Genomic DNA, 22,812 nt, shown 5'->3' with positions numbered 1-22,812 from the left:
CTCCTCATCCTCCTCGATATCGTGGTAACTCAGGGACCTGGGGCAAGAGCACTTCCATGTTGTTGTTGTAGTGGATATCCTATTTTGGTAACTTAGGTTACCAACCAACCAACATTGCTACGTGTTGATGTAACGACCGCCGTTGATTGTGATTGGCTTGGGAGATTGATTGATTGTTGTTTGTTGTTGATGGTGTGCAAAGGTCTTCGCTTCACATCACAATGAATGAATGAATGAGAGACCAATGTTGTCAAAGCCATCCATATCTCTTGAATAGTAGTGCAATGATTGTTGCAAACAATGCCATGAAGGATAGGACGCCAATGAATGTGTAGAAGTTGTCGCCACCAGGCTCACCATAGATACCAGGGTAGCGAACGTTCATTCCCATGATGGCGGCAATCAGTGTGACTGGTGTAAAGATGGTGCTGATCGCAGTGAACTTCCTCATGCTCTTATCGATGTTGTTGCTAGAGTTGCTGACCTCAAGGGAGACGCGTGCCATATATATGTTGTTCAAGTTGCTCAAGAGCTTCTGAGACAGCGTCAACTTTTGAAGCAGACGCACGGTGTGATCTTGTACATTGCGCAGATATCGCAGCGTGCTCTTTGGTATGAATCGCTCGTCCACGCGCAGCAACACCGAGATGATGTCACTCTTGCCAAAGACACCATTGTTCAGGTTGGTGACGCGCTTACTGGCCAGGCCCAGTCGCATGTTCAACTCCTCCTGTCGCATACCGGACAGAACCATCACAATGTCGTCCAACGATCTAATCTCATACATGATCTTATCCACCAGATCAGTGTAGATGTCCACGATCACATCCAAGTATGAGTAAAGTATGAATGGTGCTGATGGCAATGAGTTGACTTGTGGCGAGCCCGGGTCATTTGACGTTGGTACTGATAGGCTTGTGCCTTTGGTGTTGGTAGTGCTTGTCGTGCTGGTCGTGCTTGTGCTTGTTCTACTGCTGCCACCTAGCTTGGGAGTATGGACAAACTTTGATGTTGGGGAGTAACTAATCATTCGAAGAACTTGTTTGGTACTGATCAGTGGACGAACATGTATGGTCAACATCATCTTTGGGAACAATATTAGATTAAGTCGTCCATTAACCAAGTTATTCGATGACTCTTCATAATGTATCTCATTTACAACAACAAATACATGATTGTTAAAGAACTCGCACTTCTCTCTTGTTGCTATATTATGTTGAATCATTAGTTAGTTGATTGAATGATTGATTGACAGTGCACTGACCAACATAACTTACTCTGACTTATGATGTCCTTCTTTGTGAGGTAGTGTACACCAAGTTCATTACAAATATCATTGATCTCCTTCTCATCCAATGCTTGACAATCAATCCAACAATCCTTCAAATTAGCAATATCCTTATCAGCTCTATCCTTTAAGAACACTGGTTATGATGATGCGATGGATGTCAGTCTATGTATGATTGATTGATTGAATGAATGATTGCCATGGACATACCCATCAACTCATCATATGTTAATGATCTACTTCTATGTGTAGAGGTCATTGACAGTACTATATGCTGGAGATAATGATGATGATGTCATTGTTAGTGCTTTTGTCATTGATAACCAGAGAAACAAACAAACATACCTTGCCATTAGTAAGTAATGGTTCATTATCAATATAATATGATGATGATCTTTGTGATGGATACCCTACAAACATCTTATAATATATAACTCTATCTCTGTCTTTATCTTAGACTAATTATGTACTTGTATTATTGATTAATAATGAGATTAATTGATCAAGTTCAGAGTGTGGGTGAGATGGATTTTGATTAAACGACACTTCCGATGATCGTTTTGATTGATGGGCGTGGACCAAGTTTGTCACATCTCAAAGTCACCTTGCTCCAAGTGATACTTACTTTGAAAGATTCGAAATAGTGCTCTTCTAAAGAAGTAGTGATGGAAGGTGATTGATAGTGTTTTGAAGTCTGTCTAATGTACAATGACTCGGGAACTGCCATCTTTGACCGTCCATCAAATACATCTTTAAATCAAAAGACATAGCTTATATAAAGGATCGACTCATTCTAGAAAACAGTATATATTTACAACAACAACAAACAAACAATAACAATCATTACATGTCAAAGATGTTACGAATGGCCACACTTCTTGGCCCTGCAGTACTGCTACTCCTACTTATACTTGGTTCACAAATCTCAAGTGCCCACGAGACTGAACGTAGACTAAGTCCAGAATCTACAGAGAAACTAAAAGCAATTGGTAGTTGGTCTGCCGCTGGTCTAGTCTCATGTGAGATGTGTGAGCTAGCTGCCGTCCTCTTTGAAGGTTTCCTCGAGGTATGTACATGTTTGAGTGATTGAGTGAGTGAGTGGCTGGATCAATCGATCATACGCTGACACTGACACTTCCACACCATCACAGAGGAATGCCACCACAGAAGAGGTTATCAAGACCACGACTGACGTGTGTAATACACTAAAGATCGAGCAACCTGAAGTCGTATGTATACCAAGTGATTAATCGAGTGTGAGTGAGTGATTGGAATCATTCCATGTGGACATGACACTAACCTCAAACAAACAAACAATCAATGGATATAGTGCCATGGCCTCATGTTTGCTTATGCCCCTGTTGTATATGATGTATTGATCGAGTCTGCATTGGAACCAAGGATGATATGCACAAAGTTGAAGATGTGCATGGCCAAGGAGAATACTTATGAACACTTTAATCAACTGGATCGTATGGCATCGTTTGGTTCCAACCTCCTGGACAAACCCAACTACAAAGACGTCAAGCCACAGGAGCCACGTCTAAAGGAGCCATTCACTGGCGTTGGATATATCTTGCAGTTGGCCGATATCCACACCGACCCATACTACGTCGTCGGCTCCAACCCCGACTGTGGTCGTCCAGGCGCATGCTGCCGTGATGGCACCGGTGACGCCGGCTTCTACGGCGACTACCTGTGCGACATTCCCCTCCACTCGGTCGGCTTGATCTTTGAGCAGATCCTCGAGGTGCACAAGACCTACCCCATCTCGCTCGTCGTGTACACTGGTGATAACCCACCCCACGACATCTGGAACCAGTCCATCCCGCGCCAGGTCGAGTCGACCGAGGTCGTCTCCAAGCTGATCAACGACTACTTCCACGACTTTGTCGTGTTGCCCAGTGTTGGCAATCACGAGAGCTGGCCCTCTGAGGAGTTCATCCTGCCCAAGAACCAGTGGCTGCTGGACGCTCTCGAGACATCCTGGTCGCCATGGCTCGACAAGGCCGAGCTCGAGACCGTCAAGAAGGGCGGCTACTACACCATGTTGGTGCAGAAGGGTCTGCGCGTGGTCTCGATCAACTCGTACGACTCGGACCTGTTCAACTTGTACAACTTGCTCGAGCACTCCAACATGAACATCAAGCACAACCAGTCGGATTGGTTGATCAACGTGATGGAGCAGGCCGAGGCCAACTCGGAGAAGGTCATCATCGTCGGCCACATCCCTTGCACACTCAAGTCCAGCGTCAACGACCATTGGTGCTCGCTGTACGCGTCGATCGTCGAGCGCTTCTCGACCATCATCGCGGCGCAGTTCTACGGCCACACCCACAAGGACCAGCTGGTGGTCTTTACGGACGCGGCCACCAACTCCAAGGCCACGGGCATGAACTACGTTTCGCCGTGCATCACCACACTCCTCAAGCACATGCCGTCGTTCCGTCTGTACGAGTACGACTTTACCACCAACGAGGTGCTCAACTACCAGCAGTACGTCACTGACATTCGCGAGTGGAATGCCAACGGCAACATGACCTTCCGTCTGGCCTACACGGCCAAGGAGCTGTACAACCTGCCGGACCTCTCGCCACAGTCCTGGTACAACCTGGCGCAGGAGTTCAAGACCAACGCCACGTTGTTCAACAACTATTATCAATTCCTGTACAACTCGCCCTATGGTCCACCACATGCATGCGATGACAACTGTCGCAAGACATGGACTTGTGAGATCTTTGGAGTCACTTCACAACTCTTTGACAAGTGTCTCGGTGTATAAACTATCATCCTCACCTGCCTTTGGGTCGCTGCCACCCTCTGTGCTTGTGTGTTTGTCTCGCGTCAATGTTGGCGCGCCACTATTTCCCCAAGCTAAGCCAAGTCCAGGATTTAGGATATTGATGTAAACTAGTTTATTAATATTGTAATCATGTAAACATTGAAGATGAACCTTGTTGGCCATCATCATCACCTGTGTGGATACCACCAGAGTACTCTTCAGGCACTCCTAGCTCGTCGTCCATTGCATCATCATCATAATAATCTTCATCATCGGGATCATTAATATAGTTACCAGTGTGAAGGTCACTATAGTCATCAACATTGTAGTAGTAGTTGATATGTTCATCTCGGTAAACGGCCAAACACATATCTAGACTGTCTTGGTTTTGCTTCTTGACAGCCTCTTCGAACAAGGTGTCCAAAGGACTCTGCATCTTAGATGTTATAAGTGCAGTACTGAACACTCCTTTCCGGATCAATAAGAACAAAATTAGCAGGACGACTCTGTTCTTGTCATCCCTATTATAGTCCAATGAATATATGAACATATCAATATAATACTCATCCTAAGTACACAATCGAATGATTATGAGTTAGTAAGCAAAGGAGTGAATGAATGTATGATGTACATACTTTGTTAAGATATGATTTGAAGTACCTCTTGTTGTCCAAATTCAACATGATGAGCAATGTTTGGAACATGTTGTCTAGACTCCTGTGGCTGACAAGTGGACCCAGGAGGTCCAAGCACCGATCAAACCTGCTAAAGATATGTTTACAGGTCCAATGAGAGATATCTTCCATCTTGGCAAGCAGTAGAAGTGCCCTTGATTGAATGTCTATCTCCTCTTCAATCAGCTGGTCAATGTACTCTGGGATTACTTCTGATGGGTATTGCGATTGTCCAAACACATTTTGTTGTGATATGGCAGAACTATCAATAATAGACTCAAGGGGATTATACCTATCCACCTGAGTTTGGACCTGGAGTCCCTGTTCTTGATGATGTGACTCAGTAATCCCTTGAGTTTGACTGATTGACTGATTGACTGAGTGAATGAATGATTGACCATGGTCCACCTTGAGTCCGTTGTCTTGTTGTTGTTCTAGGACCTCTACGGGAGCAACATTGGCATTTGGATGATTTGGTATTGGAGGCCTCCAATTTAGAAGAGCTTGGCTGCTCAATCCACAGCTTACCAATTGGGCCATTAGGAAGTCAGAGTTGGAACTCGGAGAATCTGCAGGTAGATAGACATGGTCGATTACTATTCGAGTATTCTTCTTTGGAAACAAAGTCTTGACCAAGTTCATGTCGTCAGCACACGAATGCAAAGTCATAAATGATGTCAGAATATGATGTCCCATTAGATTCTTCAACAAGTCTTTGCCCGTAGAAGGCATCATCATGTTATAATGGAATGCACCCTATTTAAATGAATATTGTTAGTTATATTGATTGGTCTCTTTCAAAGTTAAAAATATTATAATAGAACTTACCTTGGGAGAGTTGGAGTGCTCGACTCTAAGAGTTGATCCCTTGTTTCCAAGTTCAAACTCTCGAATTTGTTTCATGGCAGTTGTAATCTCTGGTCTCTCAGGCCACCCGAGCAAGTGGTCAAATGACTTTTGGATCTGCTCATAAATATACATGTTGTCCATCATGTTCCTGTTGAAGGGGCGAGCCACAGAGTTGGCACGATATGGGGAGTAGTCTACAACTACCTCTGGACAATCCTCTTTAAATTGTAAACTATTCAATATGTGATCGTTGATATACTGGACTACATAATGTACAGCTACAAAGTATAACTCTGATATCATTGAAAAAACATATTAATATTAGTATATGATAGTTAGAGAGTTCCAAGTTGTATAACTTACCTGCTGTGAAGATTAACAAGTTATCATTGTTATCCTGGAGGGAGGTAAGCATACCAGGAAGACAATTAAAAAATATCTCTATATCATTGAGGTTGCCTACTGTTGGACTTCTAAGATATAGAAGATATTCAAATAACTTGCTAATGAACTTATACTCCTCATTAGTCTCATGCTTAGTGAATATCTTCCTCAATAAACTCTATATATCAATTATATTAGTAATTGACCATTCAACTTTATCTATCAATTTTAAAACAATCTTACATGGAATGATTGAGGATCGGCGAAATATAGGTAGGAGTTCTCTAAAGAGTTTGGAATGAACTGTTTTAAGAGAGGGTACTAAATATAATATTAGTTAATTACTTAAAAGAAATTTATTAATATTATATTATATATATATTTACTTACAGGATGATAGTTGAAGAGTGTGAATTTCTTCTCTACAGTGTTTAGGACAATATTGAATCCACGTTGGTATGTTCGTTTAAGAACATCCTTCTCCTCCCCTTCCTTCTTCTCTTTGATATAATATTGCTCTGATATCCTTGTCAAAGCCTCTACCACATCATAGGAATCTTTAAACAGTTGCTAAATAAATAATTAGTATATGATTTCAATGAATCAATAAATAGTGTTTATACTTACTTTTTTTGTTCCTACTGCTCTACATAGTTTCTTCAAGAATACAATCTTGATATCTGCTGGGTCACTCACTAGCCAAACTGTCTTGCCTATTAACTTGTCCCTGATATTGATATTTTTTTCTTCATCTCTTGGTTCTCCTGCCTTTGTTGGTAACTTTCCTTGGGCGATAAGAAGGTATTCATGTATTTCAATTAAATTCGGACTAGATAAAAGATTAAATATATGATCCATATTAATATTATTAATATATATTAAATATATATAAGTAATAAAAGTAATAATAATTAATCTTTGGTCAATCAACTTTGAAGATATTTTGATTGACAGAAGGGATGAGTGATGAGTGAGTGTGATCATCAACCACATAGACGAGTTTGCAAAAAATTGGTCAATGGCAAAGTTATTGCAAATTTGTTGTGCATGGAAAGGAACCCCAAAAGGTTCAGTCAACGTTTTTTAATGGGCATGATTGGCTGCAGGCCTAATGATTAATGTACATCTGTCACGTGACACGCACTCACTCACTCTGCCCTGATGACGCTGGGGGTGGCTTCTTGTGAGGTCTACCTCGCTTCTTTTTCTCCTTCACGTCTACGGGCATCGGTGGGACGGGCCGACTGGGGTCGGTTTCACTTGCTGATGGTGTCACTGGAGATGCTACTGCAGGCGGGGCCACAACCACTGGTTTGGATACTGATTGAACTGCTGGTGGCTGCGGTAGTGGCGTGGCATGTGGATTTGCAAAAATTGGTTGTTGTTGAGCGGCTGTAGCTGATTGCACTTGAAGATTGATTGATGGTAGATGTGATGTGGCACCTCCACCAACAGCGGTAGTAGTGGCTGCCACTGGTGCCATTGCCGGTGTTGTTGCTGTTGTTGACGACGTCGATGAATCCAACTGAGGCGTGCTAGCCTTTGTATCAGACTTTCTAGGTTTCTTTGGCTTCGATGCCTTTGTCTTTGTTTCTGAAGTCGATGATGATGACGAAGACGATGCTTTCTTCCTTTTGGAGGTACTACTACTGCTACCACTTGCTGTCTCTGTCTTGGCGGTGGGTGTTGGTGTGGCTGATGGTGGCACTGTGGTTGGCTGTGTGGGAAGTGGCTGCAGCGGCTGGATGGGTTGCTGACCAGGTATCGCTTGCTTCTGTTGTAACTGTTGTTGTTGTTGCTGGTGTTGCTGTTGCTGTTGTTGATGTAATAGATGTTGGTGTTGTTGTTGATTCGGATGAAATTGAATGTTGCCGGCTGGCTTGTGTGATGAGGATACAGGTTGCAAATGTGCTTGGTGATGTTGTGCGGTGGGCTGGAAGTTGGAGATGGGCTTGAGTGTCGAGCCGTGCTGCTGTTGTTGCTGCTGTAGCTGTAGCTGTTGCTGTTGGTGCAGTTGCTGTTGTTGTAGCTGTTGTTGTTGCTGCAGCTTCGTGTCGACAAACAATGAGAACTCGCCAGGCTCGTCAATGTGCTTGGGGTAGCCGCGGCCAAACAGACCTTCGGTGGACCACTCGCTCGACACGTCGTCATTGTCGTGAATGACCATTGTGTTGGCGTGAGCTTTAAAGTCCTTCAGCACGGCAATGTTCTTGATGCCTAGCTGACGGAACACAAGGCCAAGGAGCATGGCCGTGTCGGCAACACTCTTGGTCGCGCCATAGTTTGAGAGATGTGAGCTCAACAACTTGCCAATAGTCGATATGTACGTGCCCGCAATGTCTGTAAGAACATTGAGAGCCTCTTGATTTGCGCCGACAAAGCCAGCCGACTGTAGTTGTGTTGTGATCGATTGAATGAGCAGTGCACTGACACGCTTGGCCGAGGTGAACTGGACGATGCCGCCGCTGTCGGGCTGCGTGTGCGAGGGTTGTGTGGAGGAGGATGAGAGTGTACAGGTGGAGGGCTCGGCGGGCTCCACGTTTGGCATCGAGTTGCACAGATGAGTGTACTCGGGGAAGAAGCCGACGCCGAGTCGGACAAACTCCAGGTCGTGCAGTTGTATCGGTGTGATTGAGCCATTGCTCGGTGCAATGGCAACTTGTCGCAGGTAGTTTGAATGTTGTCGCTGGGCCAGCTGTCCTTGTTGCAGCTGGCGTATCGTCGGTGATTGCAGCTGTGACAGATAGTGGTAGGAGGACATGTGTAGTGGCGTGCGCAGGAATGCGTCCTGATGAGGGAACGGCAGCTTGGACTGCGCCACAAAGTGCTCCATTCGCTTGACACGCGCCTGCTTAGTGAGCGTGCGCCAGCTGGCCACCTTGAACGAAGTCTCCTCCTCGGTGACGATCGCTGGGAACTCTTGAAGTGGCACGACGATCTCTGACTCGTCGAGCGTGACGGGAGGCGACAGGTTCTCCTCGAGTCGCCTCAGCTCGCCATCAATGTCTTGATACCTGTGTTGGTAGTCGTGCAGCTCCTTCTGCACCCTGTCGATCGATGTCTGTATCTCTGACTCGGTTTGTGTGATCTCCTCGATGGGCGCCTCGGGCAGCACAATCTCCTCCTCTTGATTGCTGTTGTTGGGGTTCTCGCTGCCATCCACAATGACGTCGTCTACAAAGTTCTCCATAAGCTGTGGCGACGACTGTCCCACCGACGAGTGGAAGGGTGACTGGTAGGTGTTGGACTGTGCCGGTGATGCTGGAGTTGACATGGGCGATGAAGGTGATGAGATGATAGGTGTGGGCGTTATTGGAGGTGTGATGGTTGGTGTAGCCGTCGATCGGCCTTTCCCGCGTGGCGTTCTAACTGTTGTCTTTGGTTGTTGTTGTTGATGGTGTTCGTCAATGTCGCTCAGTGGCAATGGTGGCGTTGACATTGACTGAGGTGTCATAGCGCCAGTCTTTGATGATGGTGGTGGTGGATCTTTCTCGATCGAGAAGTCGACGTCGCGAACCGATCTCATAAGTTCCTTTGCGCGCTTCTCCAACTGATTCGCATGGTCTACGTATATCCTGCTCGATGGATCGGTATTGTATATCCTACAATTGGTGAATATAAGGTTCAAGTCCAATTGGAACTCTGCCTTGCTTGTGTACCTGTTGGTGGTGGATAGGAGGAGACGGGAGAGGGCGGTCAGTGAGCTGGGCTGATGTAACGAACACAACAACACCCGCGTCCGACATACTCTGACTTCTTCAGTTTCTTTGTCATTAGTCCAAGATCCATTGGCCGCTTGATGATGTCGTAGTAGTTGGGCGCCTCAGACGCCTTGACCTTTTGAAGGAAGGGATAGCTGTTCTCACCGTCCTCTCGCAGCGCAGTGAGCACCTTCTCCAGTGAGTCGTACAGCTCTTCCTGTCCATCGTATTTGACGCCAGCCCACTTCTTGGACGATGTCTTGACATCTGTGAGCAGACTGCGTATCACCCTGCTGGCGGGGTTCCTCGTCCTCTTCTTCTTGGCATCCTCCTCTCTGCGCTTTCGCTCTATCTCTTGTCGCGCTGCCTCCTCAGCCTCTGCCCGACGCCGGGCAGCTTGTGTCGCCTGCTCCTGCTTGATCCTACATAGCTCTTTATAATGAGCGATGCGTTCGCTCTGCTCCTGTCGTCGAGATAACAATGCTGTCAGCTCTTCGAGACGTTGATTGAGGTTGCGGTTGATGACACGCACGTCCTCTAGATGTGTGGCGCGCTTCATCATGGTGGACCGCCGCTGCTCGGCCTCCTGCACGAACTGCAGACGACGCTGGCGCTCCTCCTCGATCAGTCTGTCCACTCGGTCTCGATCCTGTTGCTTTGCCAACTCGTATAGGTATCGCTCATAATCCTCTGCGTCAATCTCCAATGAGTAGTAACGATCATCGAGTGATTGCTCCAACACATCATTGACATCCTCCAGCAGACTATATGACTTGATTGAGTTGATGTCCATTTCAAATGTCGATGTTGTTGATGTTGTTGTCGTCATCAAACTATCACTATTACTACTACTATCATATGATGATGATGATGATGATGTCATTATACTATTACTATCAGACATTCATTCATTCATTCATTCGTTATCTAGTTCTCTCTCTTTAGGTCAATTATATGATTGATTGATTGATTGATTATTGAATGAATGACGTAGATTGCTGGTGATCTTGCCTGCCACAACTATGATGATATAGTTATATATATATATATTTATTTGTTATATGTATCTAATACTTAAATGAAGCAAGTACAGTGCCAATGTGTGATCATTCTCCAACGGACTGATTCAAAATTTGAATTTATGGTTTGATCAGTTCAAATCCTTGAACTTCATTCATTCAACACATTATTGGTCCTGGATGTATCAAGTGATCACTTTATAGTTGTATATCTGATGGAATACCTGTATACTCTGCTGATTTGTTCCATAGTTGTAACCAGTTCTCGGGCTTCTTGGAGAAGTTGTTGGAGTTGTACTGCTCGCGAAGGAAGAAGTATTTACCCTTGACTCCGCGGAGATCGTCACGCTCGCCCAAAGACAGTTCACTTACCGCAATGGCACTATCCCTCAACGATGTGATGAATGGTGCAAAGAGTGGGAACACCTTTTGAACGATCCAGCTGCTTCTGTTCAACTCTGTCTCGTGTACACTGCCTGGATGTAGAGTGTTGACCACAATCTTTGATCCCTTCTCATCCAGACGTCGTTGCAACTCGTATGTATACATAATGTTGCATAGTTTGGAGTTGGCATAACCACGGAAACCAACTGGCTGCTTGGGAAGTTCCTCCAGCTTGAGGTTGGCACTTGTATGTGCACGAGATGAGACTACTGTTATCCTTGGTTCATCACTCTTCTCCATTACATCCAACAATGAGTTTGTCAATAAGAAGTGGCCAAGATGATTCGTTCCAAACATTCCCTCATATCCATCCGCCGTCAACGTTGACTCATGATGCACAACTCCAGCACAATCAATCAAGTAATTCAAAGGTAGACCGAGTTCCTTAAAGTTCTTTACAAAGTCTCTGATTGACTAATGATGGATCATTAGTTAGTCGTTCATTCAATCATTCAATCAATCATTCAATCAATATCTTTTACATACTTGGAATGATGACAAGTCAAGTTGCATTACATTGATATCTTGATTGTTTGAGAACTCTTTGATCTCATTGACAACCTCTTCACCTCTTTGTATTGTACGACAACAAAGTATTATCTTCAAGTCTGTTGGATGTTGCTTTGCGATCAACTTGATCGTCTCCTTTCCAATACCATTATTGCCTCCTGTTATTACACAAACTTTCTTTGTTGACATATCTATCTATCTATCTCTAATACTAGTATATGTATGTTTATTGAATGAAATGAAGTTGAATGAAACGACACACCAATGTTGGGCAGTGGTAATGCAAAGTTCCGAATCCATTAATTTTATTCGATTGATCGATCTGTGATGTGTACATATATGACGTCGTTTCAATGATTTAATGGTTTAGTTTCCTCGGTACTGTGCGATAATGTTGAGCACCTTATCGCGTTGTTGTAGAGGTATATCCTTTTGTATTTGTTGTGGCGACAGTCCCAGAACGTAGTGTACAAACTGTTTGTGTTGTGGCGGCATCAAATTCCAATTGGCCATGGCCTGTGGCGTTAAGTTGGGAGGAGGTGGCGGTACATTTATCGGTCCACCCATAGGCATATTCATTCCACCACCTTGCATATTGTTGTCCATCATTTGTCCACCTCCCATTGGCATGTTCATTGGACCGCCGCCCATTGGTCCGCCCATCTGTTGAGGTCCACCCATCTGTGGCGGCATGGGGCCACCACCCATAGGACCACCCATTGGACCGCCCATCTGTTGTGGGCCACCCATCTGCGGAGGCATGTTCATCGGACCTCGTGGCGCATTCATATTCATGTTCCATGGCGCGCCTCCCATCTGTTGCGGACCACCCATCGGGCTGCCCATCTGTGGCGGCATGTTCATTGGACCGCCCATCTGAGGTGGCATGTTCATTGGGCCGCCCATCTGTGGACCACCCATCTGAGGTGGCATGTTCATTGGTCCACCCATCTGTGGGCCGCCCATCTGAGGACCGCCCATCTGTACTTGCTGTGAGGGTCCGCCCATCTGTGCTTGGAACATCGGTGAGTTCTGTTGTTGATTAAACTGTGGTTGTTGTTGTTGTTGTGGCGTCTGTGGTTGTTGTTGCTGGTTTATTGGCTGCTGTTGCTGTGGTTGCTGGCCCTTTAGGCTCATTGCTATTAGCTGTTGAACTGTGTTTTGGCCGATCATGCCCAGTACCACCTGAGCATGTAGCAGACCAAGCGCCAGTTGAGGGTTCGACATCAGCATTGCCCTTGCTCGATCAGGGTTCTGTTGTATCATCAGCTTCATCTTTGACATCGCTTCAAAGAGGTCCGCAGGGTTTACACTCTCAATGAGACTTTGCAGACCATCCTATCATCATGTGAGGGTTGCTCGTTAGGATCAGTGTCATCTCGATCACTCATTCATTATCAGTCAATCAATCTCTCGCTTACCTTCTTGCCCTGCATCTGTTGCATTTGTATTTGTTGCATCTGTTGCATCTGTTGTTGTTGTTGTTGTTGCTGTTGTTGATCCATGTAGATTGGTCCACCTCCACCTCCCATGTTCATATCATCCTTCTGAATGAATGAATGAATGAATGTGTATGAATGTTAGTTGATCGTCTAGATGACGTTGATTGAGTGAGCGAGTGATCTCGATAACATACCCTCCATTGGTTTGGTACACCACCACCTCCAACTCCACCTCCACCGCCACCTCCGCCGCCACCACCTAGACGCGGGTCATTGGGTGGCGGTGATGCCATCTCATTTGCCTTGTCATTGTCAGCGTATGACACTCTTAGGTTTCTCTTGCTATACTCTCGATTGTTTAGATTACGTATTGCGCTCTGTGCTGTCTCTGCATCCAAGTACTCGCAGAATCCATAACCTTTGGACTTCTTTGTGTCCCTATCCTCCACAAGTCTGAACGAGACCACTCTTCCAACCTCTGAGAATATATCAATCAACTCCTTCTCTGATGCATCATAAGGTATATTTCCAACTTTCATTCATTGATTCAAATGAGTAAGTTAATATGATCATTCAATCAATCATTCATTCAATCAAATCACATACCAAATACACTCTTTGCATTTATTGTTCTCGTAGACATTGCTTTATCACTATATTATATATTATCTGTATACTTCTCAATTACAACAATAAAGGGCGCAATCTAACAATCGACTCCATGTCATTGATTTGTGAAGCTCACTTTGACAAACTTTCAAAAATCGAGCAAAAGTTAACTAAGTTAAGGGATGTTTTATTCAATTTTCTGAATTAGCCAAGTCTGGAAATGGACGCATATAAATGGGTTGGGATAGTTCCATATGATTAGAGTATCCGGTGGAACATTTGAAGTTACTGTAAAAGATGGAATAGTGACTATCAACTTGTTTTTGATTACGATATATCAACTTTGATTGAGTCTGTCCATTGTTGTTGAAGTTGATCAAAGCCATGCCTTTGATCTTATCCACAATCCTAATATAATAATGTTTCTTCTGATGATTCTTAATTATATAATCCGATATATCAGTCGTCCTACTATTATGGAATATTGATTGTATAACCTCTGACTTTCTCAATGATTCCGCGCCAAACATTTGTTCAAACTTGACAATTATCCTCGTCTTGGACATGGCCGTGGGCAGAGGAGTGTTTCCCTGTTGATGCCATAACATATTTTCGAGAGTGACATCCATTCCATACCTATGATGGAAGATAAAGACTAACTTTGTGAGGTTGATCAATGTTTTTAGGATGATGTCACCTCGCTGGACTAAAGGATAACAATGATATCCGAGATAGAGTGTTGTGAGTGAGGCGGGTAGAGCACCCCGGCCCAAGGTTTGAAGGAAGTCACCTCCAAAACGTAGACTGGTCAGTGATAGTGTACTCAAAACCTTGGCAACATCCTTATTGAATTGAGGTCCAACCCTGAAGTCTTTGAGATTGATTGGCAATACTCCTTGTTCAACATAGTTGTTAAAGCTGTGGCCTAAATCCAATCTTGTGAGTGAGGCCGGAAGTGAACCAGGCCGTATATAGCCTCTAAAGTGCGTACCAAACCGCAGAGTCGTGAGGGATGAAGGTAGAAGTCCTGGCTCAATGTTGAAATTGACCCTGCTTCCAAAGGTCAATGAGGTCAGGCTTGGCGGGAGCGGATTGGTGGCCAATGATTCATTAAAGTATGTTCCAAATACAATATTCCTGAGTGATGGTGGATAGTAATTGATCAATGTCATTCGGTTGAATATGAGTGATTGGATTGATGATGGTAGAATGGCAGCCGTCAAATTTGTTTCGAAGAGTCTCCCAAAGTGTATTGATACCAAGCTCGATGGTAGTGCACAGAGAGCACCGTTGAAGCATTCGCCAAAGACTAGGTGTCTGAGTGATGAGGGCAGGACGCCAGGTTCAATGTTTTGATTGAATCGCTCTCCAAACCATATACTAGTTATAGAGTTGGGAAGCACACCAGGTTCAAGTCTTTGATTGAATAGTCGTCCAAACTTGAGATTGATCAATGTGGGGCCAAGACTTCCTCTGATCAAAGGTTGGTCAAATCTACCTCCAAACTCCAATGATCTTAACGGGGAGCGTGATATCCAATCGGTACCAATAGGTTGATTGAAGAATGAGCCACATTGAAGGATGGTCAGTGATGGTGGGGTGCTGATAGGCAGGTCATACTTGTCGCTTAGACGCAGACGAATGAGTGACTCGGGTAGTATTCCTTGCGTGATCGTATGTTTGTAGTACCCGCCCATTGAGAGATTGATCAGTCCAGATGGTAATGAACCAATTCGCAATGGTTGATTGAATCTCCATCCAAAGTATAACTCGATCACTGATGATGGGATGATTCCAGGCTCAACTGGTTTGTTGAACATGTGACCAAACTTGATTAGTGTGATTGATGCCGGCAGACTATGTTCCTCGAGTTGTTGATTGTAGGCGTAACCAAAGTGTATTTGTTGTAGTCCATCTGGCAATGAATGTGGTACAAGTGGCACGTTGTAATATGGTCCCAAGAATAAACATCGAAGTGAGCTAGGCAGGTCGCCATTCAGAATAGGTCGATCAAAGTGAGGATAGAGTGATAATGTGGACAGGTTTGACAGTTGCTTGACATCTTTGTCATTCAATGATGATGGTGATGATAGTTTCGTTATATATGGCAGTAGGTTGAACCTTGGAAAGATGTATTTGGACTGATCGTCAAGTTCTTCCAATTGATGAAGTAGTTTAAAACGTTGTTGATATAGTTGTTTACATGTGAGTAAGAAGCAAAGTACATCAATGTCACCAAGCATGTCAATCACTTGTCTTAATAATACATTTGGCAATGTTTGTATCATTGTTATTGTAGTTGTTGGAATGAATGATTGTGATCGATAGTTTGATCAAATTATTAGTGCACTCAAAGACACACATACATTCTAAAAAGACGAACGAATGCTATTGTCATTATTATCATTGACACTCAATCAATATAACATAGATAGATAGATATAGATATGTTGAATCTGAGTAGATTTATAACATCGACATGTCGATCAACAACATTTATATCATCATCAACATCAACTACATCGTTGTTAAATCCTCTGATCAATAATAATGCATTCGGTTTAACATCACTTACATCACGCGCACTCAACTTACTCAACAATAGTACATCACAGTCATCACTCAACTACTCCACTTCATACTCAATCGACTCAAATGACTATGACAACAACAATACAAGAGGCGGAGGTGGTCGTGGTGGTGGCAACAGAGGCAGCAGAGGTGGTCATGGCGGATCATCCCGAGGTGGACCATCACAACAGAGATCATCCTCATCAAGAGAGGTCATAATAGACTCATATAAACAGTCACAATTACAGCCACGAACACAGACACAGACAAAGACAGCTACAAGACGATACGACAATGACGATGAAGATGAAGGCGAGGACAGCAAATACATCAGTGAGGATAATGATGACGATGATACCACTCAACTACAACAACAAGTAAAGGACATCGATGGCAATGAGAAGAAACTTCAACGTAGACATTGGCATCCACTTCGAAATCTGATGGACAATGATGTGTGGCGAGTCATCGAACAGATGCAATGGAGTGCACCAACCGATATACAACTCGAGCTGATACCAAACATACTCAAGTGTAGGAATGTAAGTATGATTAATTGATTGATTGATTGGTCTCGGAAGTTGTGATTGACACTGATACATCAATCCCCATCTCTAGATACTGGCATCATCAAAGACTGGAAGTGGCAAGACTGCTTCGTACGCGATACCAATGATCCAGATTGTACATAGCATCAAGAAGAAGATAGCAAGTGGAGTGGAGACAACAGAGGCAGCAGCATCAGAGGGTGGCAATAGCCCCACTCATATACCAGTCATTGTAACAGAGAAGAAGCTGAATGGCAACGATCCACTCGGTCTGGTGATCGTGCCAAGTCGTGAGCTAGCCATTCAGGTGAGCGAGGAGGTCAGCACGCTGTCGCAGCACATGGACCTGCGCGTCCAGACCATCTTTGGCGGCGTGGGCGAGCACACACAACTCAAGAACATCGGGCTGGGCGTCGACATTGTGGTCGGCACGCCCGGCCGCATACTGCAACTGGTCAAGGACGGTCAGCTCAATCTACGCCAGGTGCACATCACGGTCATTGACGAGTTTGACAAGCTGTTCAACTATGGCTTCTTCCCCGACACCAAGGAGCTGTTTGACAGTCTGCCCCTCATCCAGAACAGGAGCAGGGATGGCATGCAGACAGTGCTGATCTCGGCCACTGTGATGCACGAGAAGCACGATGGACTGATCTCTCGTTTCTCGCCCAATCATACAATGGTCAACCTCAACCCCGAGCTGCAGGCGCCAAGCCAAGTGCGCCAACATTTCTATCACGTGAGCTACCGCAAGAAGAGGAGTCTTTTGCTGTACTTCTTTAGGAGGAGCAAGGGCAAGACATCGCTCAAGCATGCCAAGGTGCTGATCTTTGCGAGGACGCAGCAGCGTGTGGAGAACCTATGTCGCGCGTTGGAGGAGAACAAGATCAAGGCCATCAGTATCCATGCAGACTTCTCGCCGGCCAAGCGAGCGGAAGCCGTTGAGAAGTTCAAGTCTGATGAGTATCAGGTGTTGGTGGCCACTGATGTCATGGCGCGTGGCGTGCACATTGAGAACCTGGACGCAGTCGTCAACTTTGATGTGCCTCACGTGTCGGAGGACTACCTACACAGGATTGGACGTGCTGGTCGCCTTGGCCAACAAGGCTTCGCTCTAACATTCGTGTCGCGTCAAAAGCTGGTGTTTGAGGTTGGCAAGCGAACAGTTGGATTGGACGAGAAGCACTTGGTGTCAAACATTGAGAAGGTGATGGCCAAGGACGTCAGGTTCTCCAAGGTGCCTGGCCCATGGGTCGAAGAGGGAGGTGAAGAGCTAGACCACGACATCAGAGTCAAGTCAGAAGATAGACCTTACGACGATCATCCACATCAACATCAACAACATCAACAACAACAACAGGATCATAACGAATCATCAACTACAACTGGCGACTACACAATGGACAAAGAACAGAGACATCATCAACGAAAGGAGAACAAGGCAGTGGCCGACCTGCTCATTCAGAAGAATATCTTGGAGACTTACAAGGGCCCCAAGTCCATGGATGGCATGCCAAGAGTGCGTTTCAATCCAAACGCCAAGGTGAAGAACAGAAAGATGTCCAAGCTCAAGATCGACAGGAAGGGTGAGATCCTCGACCTGCCGCCCATCACCGACTTTGAGGAGGGCAGATACGAGGCAGTCATCGAGGGCTTTGACAAGAAGAGAGCAAAGCGTCTTGGTGTCGGAGTCAAGATGAGAGAGAAGAAGGTGTTCAAGCCATCCAGGATTGTGACCAAGCGCCAGATGAAACGTAATGATTCACAACAAGGTGGTGTTGGTAATGAGGAAGCATCATGGCAATAAACGAATCGAGGCTGTCATGTGTCGTATCATCATATCAATTATACTGTGTATTTGTTTGTTTGTTTGTACTTTCCACGATTGATCCATTCCAATGCAATCAACAGTGCAGTGACCATTCTGTTTGCTCCAGCTTTTCAATCAGTTGTGCAATGTCGTCATTGTACTGTCTGATGTTATGTTGTATCGACTGCATTGGGTTCATGTAAGTATGTTAGTCTTGATGTCCATGGACATGATGTGTCATATGTCCTCAACATACCTTTGCAACGTCTATCATTGTAGGTAGGTTATTGTTGCCAAGTGTTCGGTTGATATTATAAAAGGTGGAGTGAGTCTTTATACAGTATGACCTCCTTAATGCCTCGTTCAATTCTCCTGTTATGATGATCAAGTCGTGTTAGTAGTTGTCAACAACATCAACAATCTTACTTAATCAATCAATCGAACATACTCAGTTTTCCGTCACCTAAGCTCAGTCTACATTGATGAAAGGTCACAGTGTGTCGTTAGTATCAATGAAATGATGATTGATCGTGATGTTGTTATGTTACATACGGCACTCTAGTCTGTGATGATTGTGATGGTCTTGGGAATAGAAGCTGGTTGGTGTTGGTGGAAGACACAGTACCAGTGCTTGCCTTGGTTGATGTTGGAGTTGTTGATGTGGCAGCTTTGATCTGTGCCGTGTCTGAGGTGGAAGATGATAATAGTTGCTTGTCTTTTGACAGATCGCCTACTATTGTTTGTGTTACATTAGTTGCATTGAACTCCAATGACTGTGATCGATTGAGTTGTAGTGTAGCATTGTTTGTTGGGTTTGTTGTTGTTGACGCAGAGACAACACTTGAGGGTGTGGCAGCAGGGGCAGTTGATTGTGCGACATATGCTGGTACCACTGTAGCAGCAGCAGCAACAGTAGCACTAGGTTTTGATTGAACTGCTGCTGGTGTTGTTGTTGGAGTAGCTTGAGTTGTAGCTACTGGTGTTGAAGTAGACTTCTTCTCGACTACAACAGGAACATCATCATCCTCCTCCTCATCATACTCCTCATCATCCTCATCCTCCTCACCCATAACAATCTTTGAACTCTTGTTGCTTGCCATCTTGTATCTATGTATATATATCTGTATCTGTATCTTTATCTGTGATCTCAATGTGTGATCATCGGAAATGAGTTCATCCACACAAAATCTGAAAAAGTTATGAATTTTGCTTGGAATTGAAGAATCGCGCTCTTTTTCAAAGTCTTGTACTTTAGTTGTCAACATTCGACTTCAATATTATCTGTGTACAGATAAAGATATATATATTACAACAATAATGGATATAAAGAAAAAGAGACTATCTACTGTACCAAATCCTATTACAAATGGTACAAAGCAACAACAGACACAGCCACAACAACAACAACAACAACCTAGACAATCTGTTGCGATGCTCAATGATGATGAGGCCGAGAAGAAGGTGTTGAAGAGAAAGAGTATATCATCAAGCTCAATGGCTGCATTGGCCAGTCAACAACAACAGCAGAGACAAGCAGTTGCAAAGCAGCCCTTGAATGTTGTTGTTGATGATGATGATGACAACGATGAAACATCAAAGCCTGTGACAAAGTCAAAGTCAACAACATCGACAACAACAACAACAAACACTGGTGCTGGTACTACTTCAAAGAATCTACAACCAAACATGCAATTGTCTGCAGTACCATCTATGAAGAGGAAGTCAGTGATGCCTACACACAAACAACCAGCAGCAGTGTCCAAACGAATGCTATCCAACGATCAAATAACAGAGATCTACGCCAATTGTATCAAGTTGTCCAACGAGAACGTATGTTGTGTCACACCTCCAAATTCAAGGATAGTTCCATACTAACTTCAATCAATCAATCAGAAAATCAATACAAAGAATACATGGCAACTGAGTTTGATTGATCACATTAGCGATGTATTGGAGAACAATGTTGAGGAAGATGATATGACAAACTTCCAAAAGGCTTCGTGTACATTGGACGCCAGTGTCAAGATTTACTCGACTCGTGTCGACTCGGTCCACACAGAGACATTCAGGATGCTGGGCGGTCTGTCACACGCCGAGAAGGAGAGCAGCGACGCGGAGAATGACGCCAGCGACCAGGATGCAGACCGTCCCAACGCTGACAATGCAGAGGATGCCAATGGCGAGAAGAAGCTCAAGAAGAAGAAGAAGGGAATCAACACGCTCGAGGCCAACATTGACAATATCAACAGCAAGAAGTTTGACCTGCAGTTCTTCTTTGATCCCCTGTTTGGCAAGACATCGGCCGCATTTGATGAGGGCGGTGCCAAGGGATTGCTGCTCAACAAGCTGTCCATTTATGGCGATTGCAAGTTGGTATTCGATTCCAATGACGCCATCAACAGTACAAGCAGTGGACCACGTCCAGCAACAACACACTACGACGCAATGGAGATGGACAATGATGGTATTATCATCAGCCAGGACTCAAGGAAGAGCACCACATCCACGCCCGATCGAACAGCGTCGTCATCCTCTCAATCAGCAGCAGGCATCTCAATCAATCTAGCGAGTTGGAAGCGATTGTTTGCCCCACTGCCCACTGGTCAGGCGGGCGGAAAGGGTGACACAGTGATCTGTCCGACGTTCTCCCTGTTTAGTGATTGGGGCACCAAGAGCACGGTGACCAAGGCCATGGACGAGGAGGACGTATACGACAATGCCGGCCAGATCGACTTGGACGTCGAGGACAACATCGCATTCGACAATGACCACCTGAGCGACAGAGAGGACAACGACGACGCTGTGCCAGACAACTACTTTGGTGGCGGTGGCGGAGACCACTTTGAGTATGACATGGGTGGTGGCGGCGGTGGCGACTTTGATGACGACCAGGGCGGCGGCGGCGATGACATTAGGACACCAAACATCGTCAACTCGGACAACTGGGAGGAGTTTGGATTCTTTGATCATCAGAACTGGCTGGGACCAGAGCACTGGAAGTTCAAAGCCAACTCATCAGCATCAAGATCATCACTCAAGTCCACAGCAGCAAATGATCAGGACAGTGACGATGACATTGGACACAAGAAGAAGAAGACATCATCCAAGAAGAAGACACAGACCACTATAGACTTTGATGCACCGCCACCTCCAGACTCAATGTTTGAGCCACCACGCGGTCGTCAATCCACCGTACTCACAGCAAACGCCCTAAAGAAAGCATCAGAGATATCGACCATCCTTCCACCTGACATTCATTACGATCAATCACAACTCAGTCGACTATTCAACAAGCCACAATGGATCATACCACCTGTAAGTATCGAGGTCATACGTGTGCGGAGCATCGCGTCCATACTGACCCATCGCCCTTAGTTGAGCAAGAGAGATCAGTTCTTCAAGAGACTATACTCAAGAGAACAGACTGGCCAAGGTGGGGTGAATGATAGACAGATAGACAACAGCAGTGAATATGACTTCCCAAGCTCTCAGTGCTTGAATGATGACTTTGGAGGAGGCGGCGGTGGCGATCACGACGACTCTTTTGACGATGCAGTCGGTGGTGACATGGGCGGAGGCGACTATGACATGGGAGGAGGTGGCTTCGAACCCGACTTTGACAATGGTGGCGATGGTGGTGCCATGTCCGACGCTGCGGCCATTGGTATCAATGGTGGCAAGCTTGTGGACATACCAAACAAGGTTGCCAAGTTGGACATTGCCTATGAGAAGGTTGCAAAGAGGATTGATGTCAAGGAGCTCAAGACCTCTGTGTGGCGACTGATAGACACAACCGAGACGACGCAAGATACACGAACAACAACAACGACAAGCAATCAGTTCGCAGAGGTTATTGATGGATTGAACATTGGAGCACAGACCAGCAATGTCTCTGTGGCGCTGGCCTTCATCTGTGTGCTACATCTAGCGAATGAGAAAGGACTATCCCTTGTACAACCTAGCAAGACAGAAGAACAACTTGGTAACTTTGCCATTCACAAGTGAATTATATTATTTTTAGGTACCTAACGAGTAAAACGTATTCGATCAGGCAAATGAGGGAAAGATATTTGAGATCGATCAGATCAGGCTAATGAGGGAAAGGTTTTTGTTTGGGATCGATCGTCAAATGAGCTCAATTGATGTTGTTGGGCCATTATTCTCGGTTTTATTATAAGTAT

General features: G+C 45.0%; 10 protein-coding genes across 10 annotated transcripts; 3 read left to right on the top strand and 7 right to left on the bottom strand.

The window, feature by feature from the left end:
• Positions 1–250: 250 nt before the first annotated feature.
• On the bottom strand, positions 251–1,708 carry SAMD00019534_086660 (hypothetical protein; the record flags this gene model as incomplete). The annotated part of the gene is made up of 4 exons (XM_012896023.1): positions 251–1,206; positions 1,278–1,424; positions 1,499–1,562; positions 1,634–1,708. The coding sequence occupies 4 exons, from the start codon at positions 1,706–1,708 to the stop codon at positions 251–253; spliced, it is 1,242 nt and encodes a 413-aa protein (XP_012751477.1).
• A 427-nt stretch (positions 1,709–2,135) lies between these two features.
• Positions 2,136–4,070, top strand: SAMD00019534_086650 (hypothetical protein; the record flags this gene model as incomplete). Its single annotated transcript, XM_012896022.1, has 3 exons — positions 2,136–2,354; positions 2,440–2,517; positions 2,619–4,070. The coding sequence occupies 3 exons, from the start codon at positions 2,136–2,138 to the stop codon at positions 4,068–4,070; spliced, it is 1,749 nt and encodes a 582-aa protein (XP_012751476.1).
• A 148-nt stretch (positions 4,071–4,218) lies between these two features.
• On the bottom strand, positions 4,219–6,008 carry SAMD00019534_086640 (hypothetical protein; the record flags this gene model as incomplete). Its single annotated transcript, XM_012896021.1, has 4 exons — positions 4,219–4,638; positions 4,706–5,500; positions 5,573–5,886; positions 5,957–6,008. The coding sequence occupies 4 exons, from the start codon at positions 6,006–6,008 to the stop codon at positions 4,219–4,221; spliced, it is 1,581 nt and encodes a 526-aa protein (XP_012751475.1).
• A 1,113-nt stretch (positions 6,009–7,121) lies between these two features.
• SAMD00019534_086630 (hypothetical protein) lies at positions 7,122–10,582 on the bottom strand (the record flags this gene model as incomplete). Its single annotated transcript, XM_012896020.1, has 2 exons — positions 7,122–9,636; positions 9,726–10,582. 2 exons carry the CDS (start codon positions 10,580–10,582, stop codon positions 7,122–7,124), a joined length of 3,372 nt encoding a protein of 1,123 aa, XP_012751474.1.
• Positions 10,583–10,901: 319 nt separating this feature from the next.
• Positions 10,902–11,846, bottom strand: SAMD00019534_086620 (hypothetical protein; the record flags this gene model as incomplete). The annotated part of the gene is made up of 2 exons (XM_012896019.1): positions 10,902–11,555; positions 11,628–11,846. Coding segments are annotated over 2 exons (873 nt in total), but the record flags the coding sequence as incomplete, so codon positions are not given.
• Positions 11,847–12,020: 174 nt separating this feature from the next.
• On the bottom strand, positions 12,021–13,736 carry SAMD00019534_086610 (hypothetical protein; the record flags this gene model as incomplete). The annotated part of the gene is made up of 4 exons (XM_012896018.1): positions 12,021–12,989; positions 13,073–13,198; positions 13,288–13,625; positions 13,700–13,736. Coding segments are annotated over 4 exons (1,470 nt in total), but the record flags the coding sequence as incomplete, so codon positions are not given.
• A 163-nt stretch (positions 13,737–13,899) lies between these two features.
• Positions 13,900–15,726, bottom strand: SAMD00019534_086600 (hypothetical protein; the record flags this gene model as incomplete). The annotated part of the gene is made up of 1 exon (XM_012896017.1): positions 13,900–15,726. A coding segment is annotated over one exon (1,827 nt), but the record flags the coding sequence as incomplete, so codon positions are not given.
• Positions 15,727–16,149: 423 nt separating this feature from the next.
• SAMD00019534_086590 (hypothetical protein) lies at positions 16,150–18,628 on the top strand (the record flags this gene model as incomplete). Its single annotated transcript, XM_012896016.1, has 2 exons — positions 16,150–16,815; positions 16,892–18,628. The coding sequence occupies 2 exons, from the start codon at positions 16,150–16,152 to the stop codon at positions 18,626–18,628; spliced, it is 2,403 nt and encodes an 800-aa protein (XP_012751470.1).
• Positions 18,629–18,725: 97 nt separating this feature from the next.
• Positions 18,726–19,701, bottom strand: SAMD00019534_086580 (hypothetical protein; the record flags this gene model as incomplete). Its single annotated transcript, XM_012896015.1, has 4 exons — positions 18,726–18,815; positions 18,888–19,003; positions 19,080–19,105; positions 19,184–19,701. The coding sequence occupies 4 exons, from the start codon at positions 19,699–19,701 to the stop codon at positions 18,726–18,728; spliced, it is 750 nt and encodes a 249-aa protein (XP_012751469.1).
• Positions 19,702–19,948: 247 nt separating this feature from the next.
• SAMD00019534_086570 (hypothetical protein) lies at positions 19,949–22,636 on the top strand (the record flags this gene model as incomplete). The annotated part of the gene is made up of 3 exons (XM_012896014.1): positions 19,949–20,461; positions 20,525–21,946; positions 22,007–22,636. The coding sequence occupies 3 exons, from the start codon at positions 19,949–19,951 to the stop codon at positions 22,634–22,636; spliced, it is 2,565 nt and encodes an 854-aa protein (XP_012751468.1).
• Positions 22,637–22,812: the final 176 nt, after the last annotated feature.

This window comes from Acytostelium subglobosum (assembly GCF_000787575.1).
Source record: "Acytostelium subglobosum LB1 DNA, scaffold: scaffold19, whole genome shotgun sequence".
NCBI lineage: Eukaryota > Evosea > Eumycetozoa > Acytosteliales > Acytosteliaceae > Acytostelium > Acytostelium subglobosum.
Note: the sequence above shows the minus strand (reverse complement) of the source record. Positions and strands in the feature narration are given on the sequence as shown.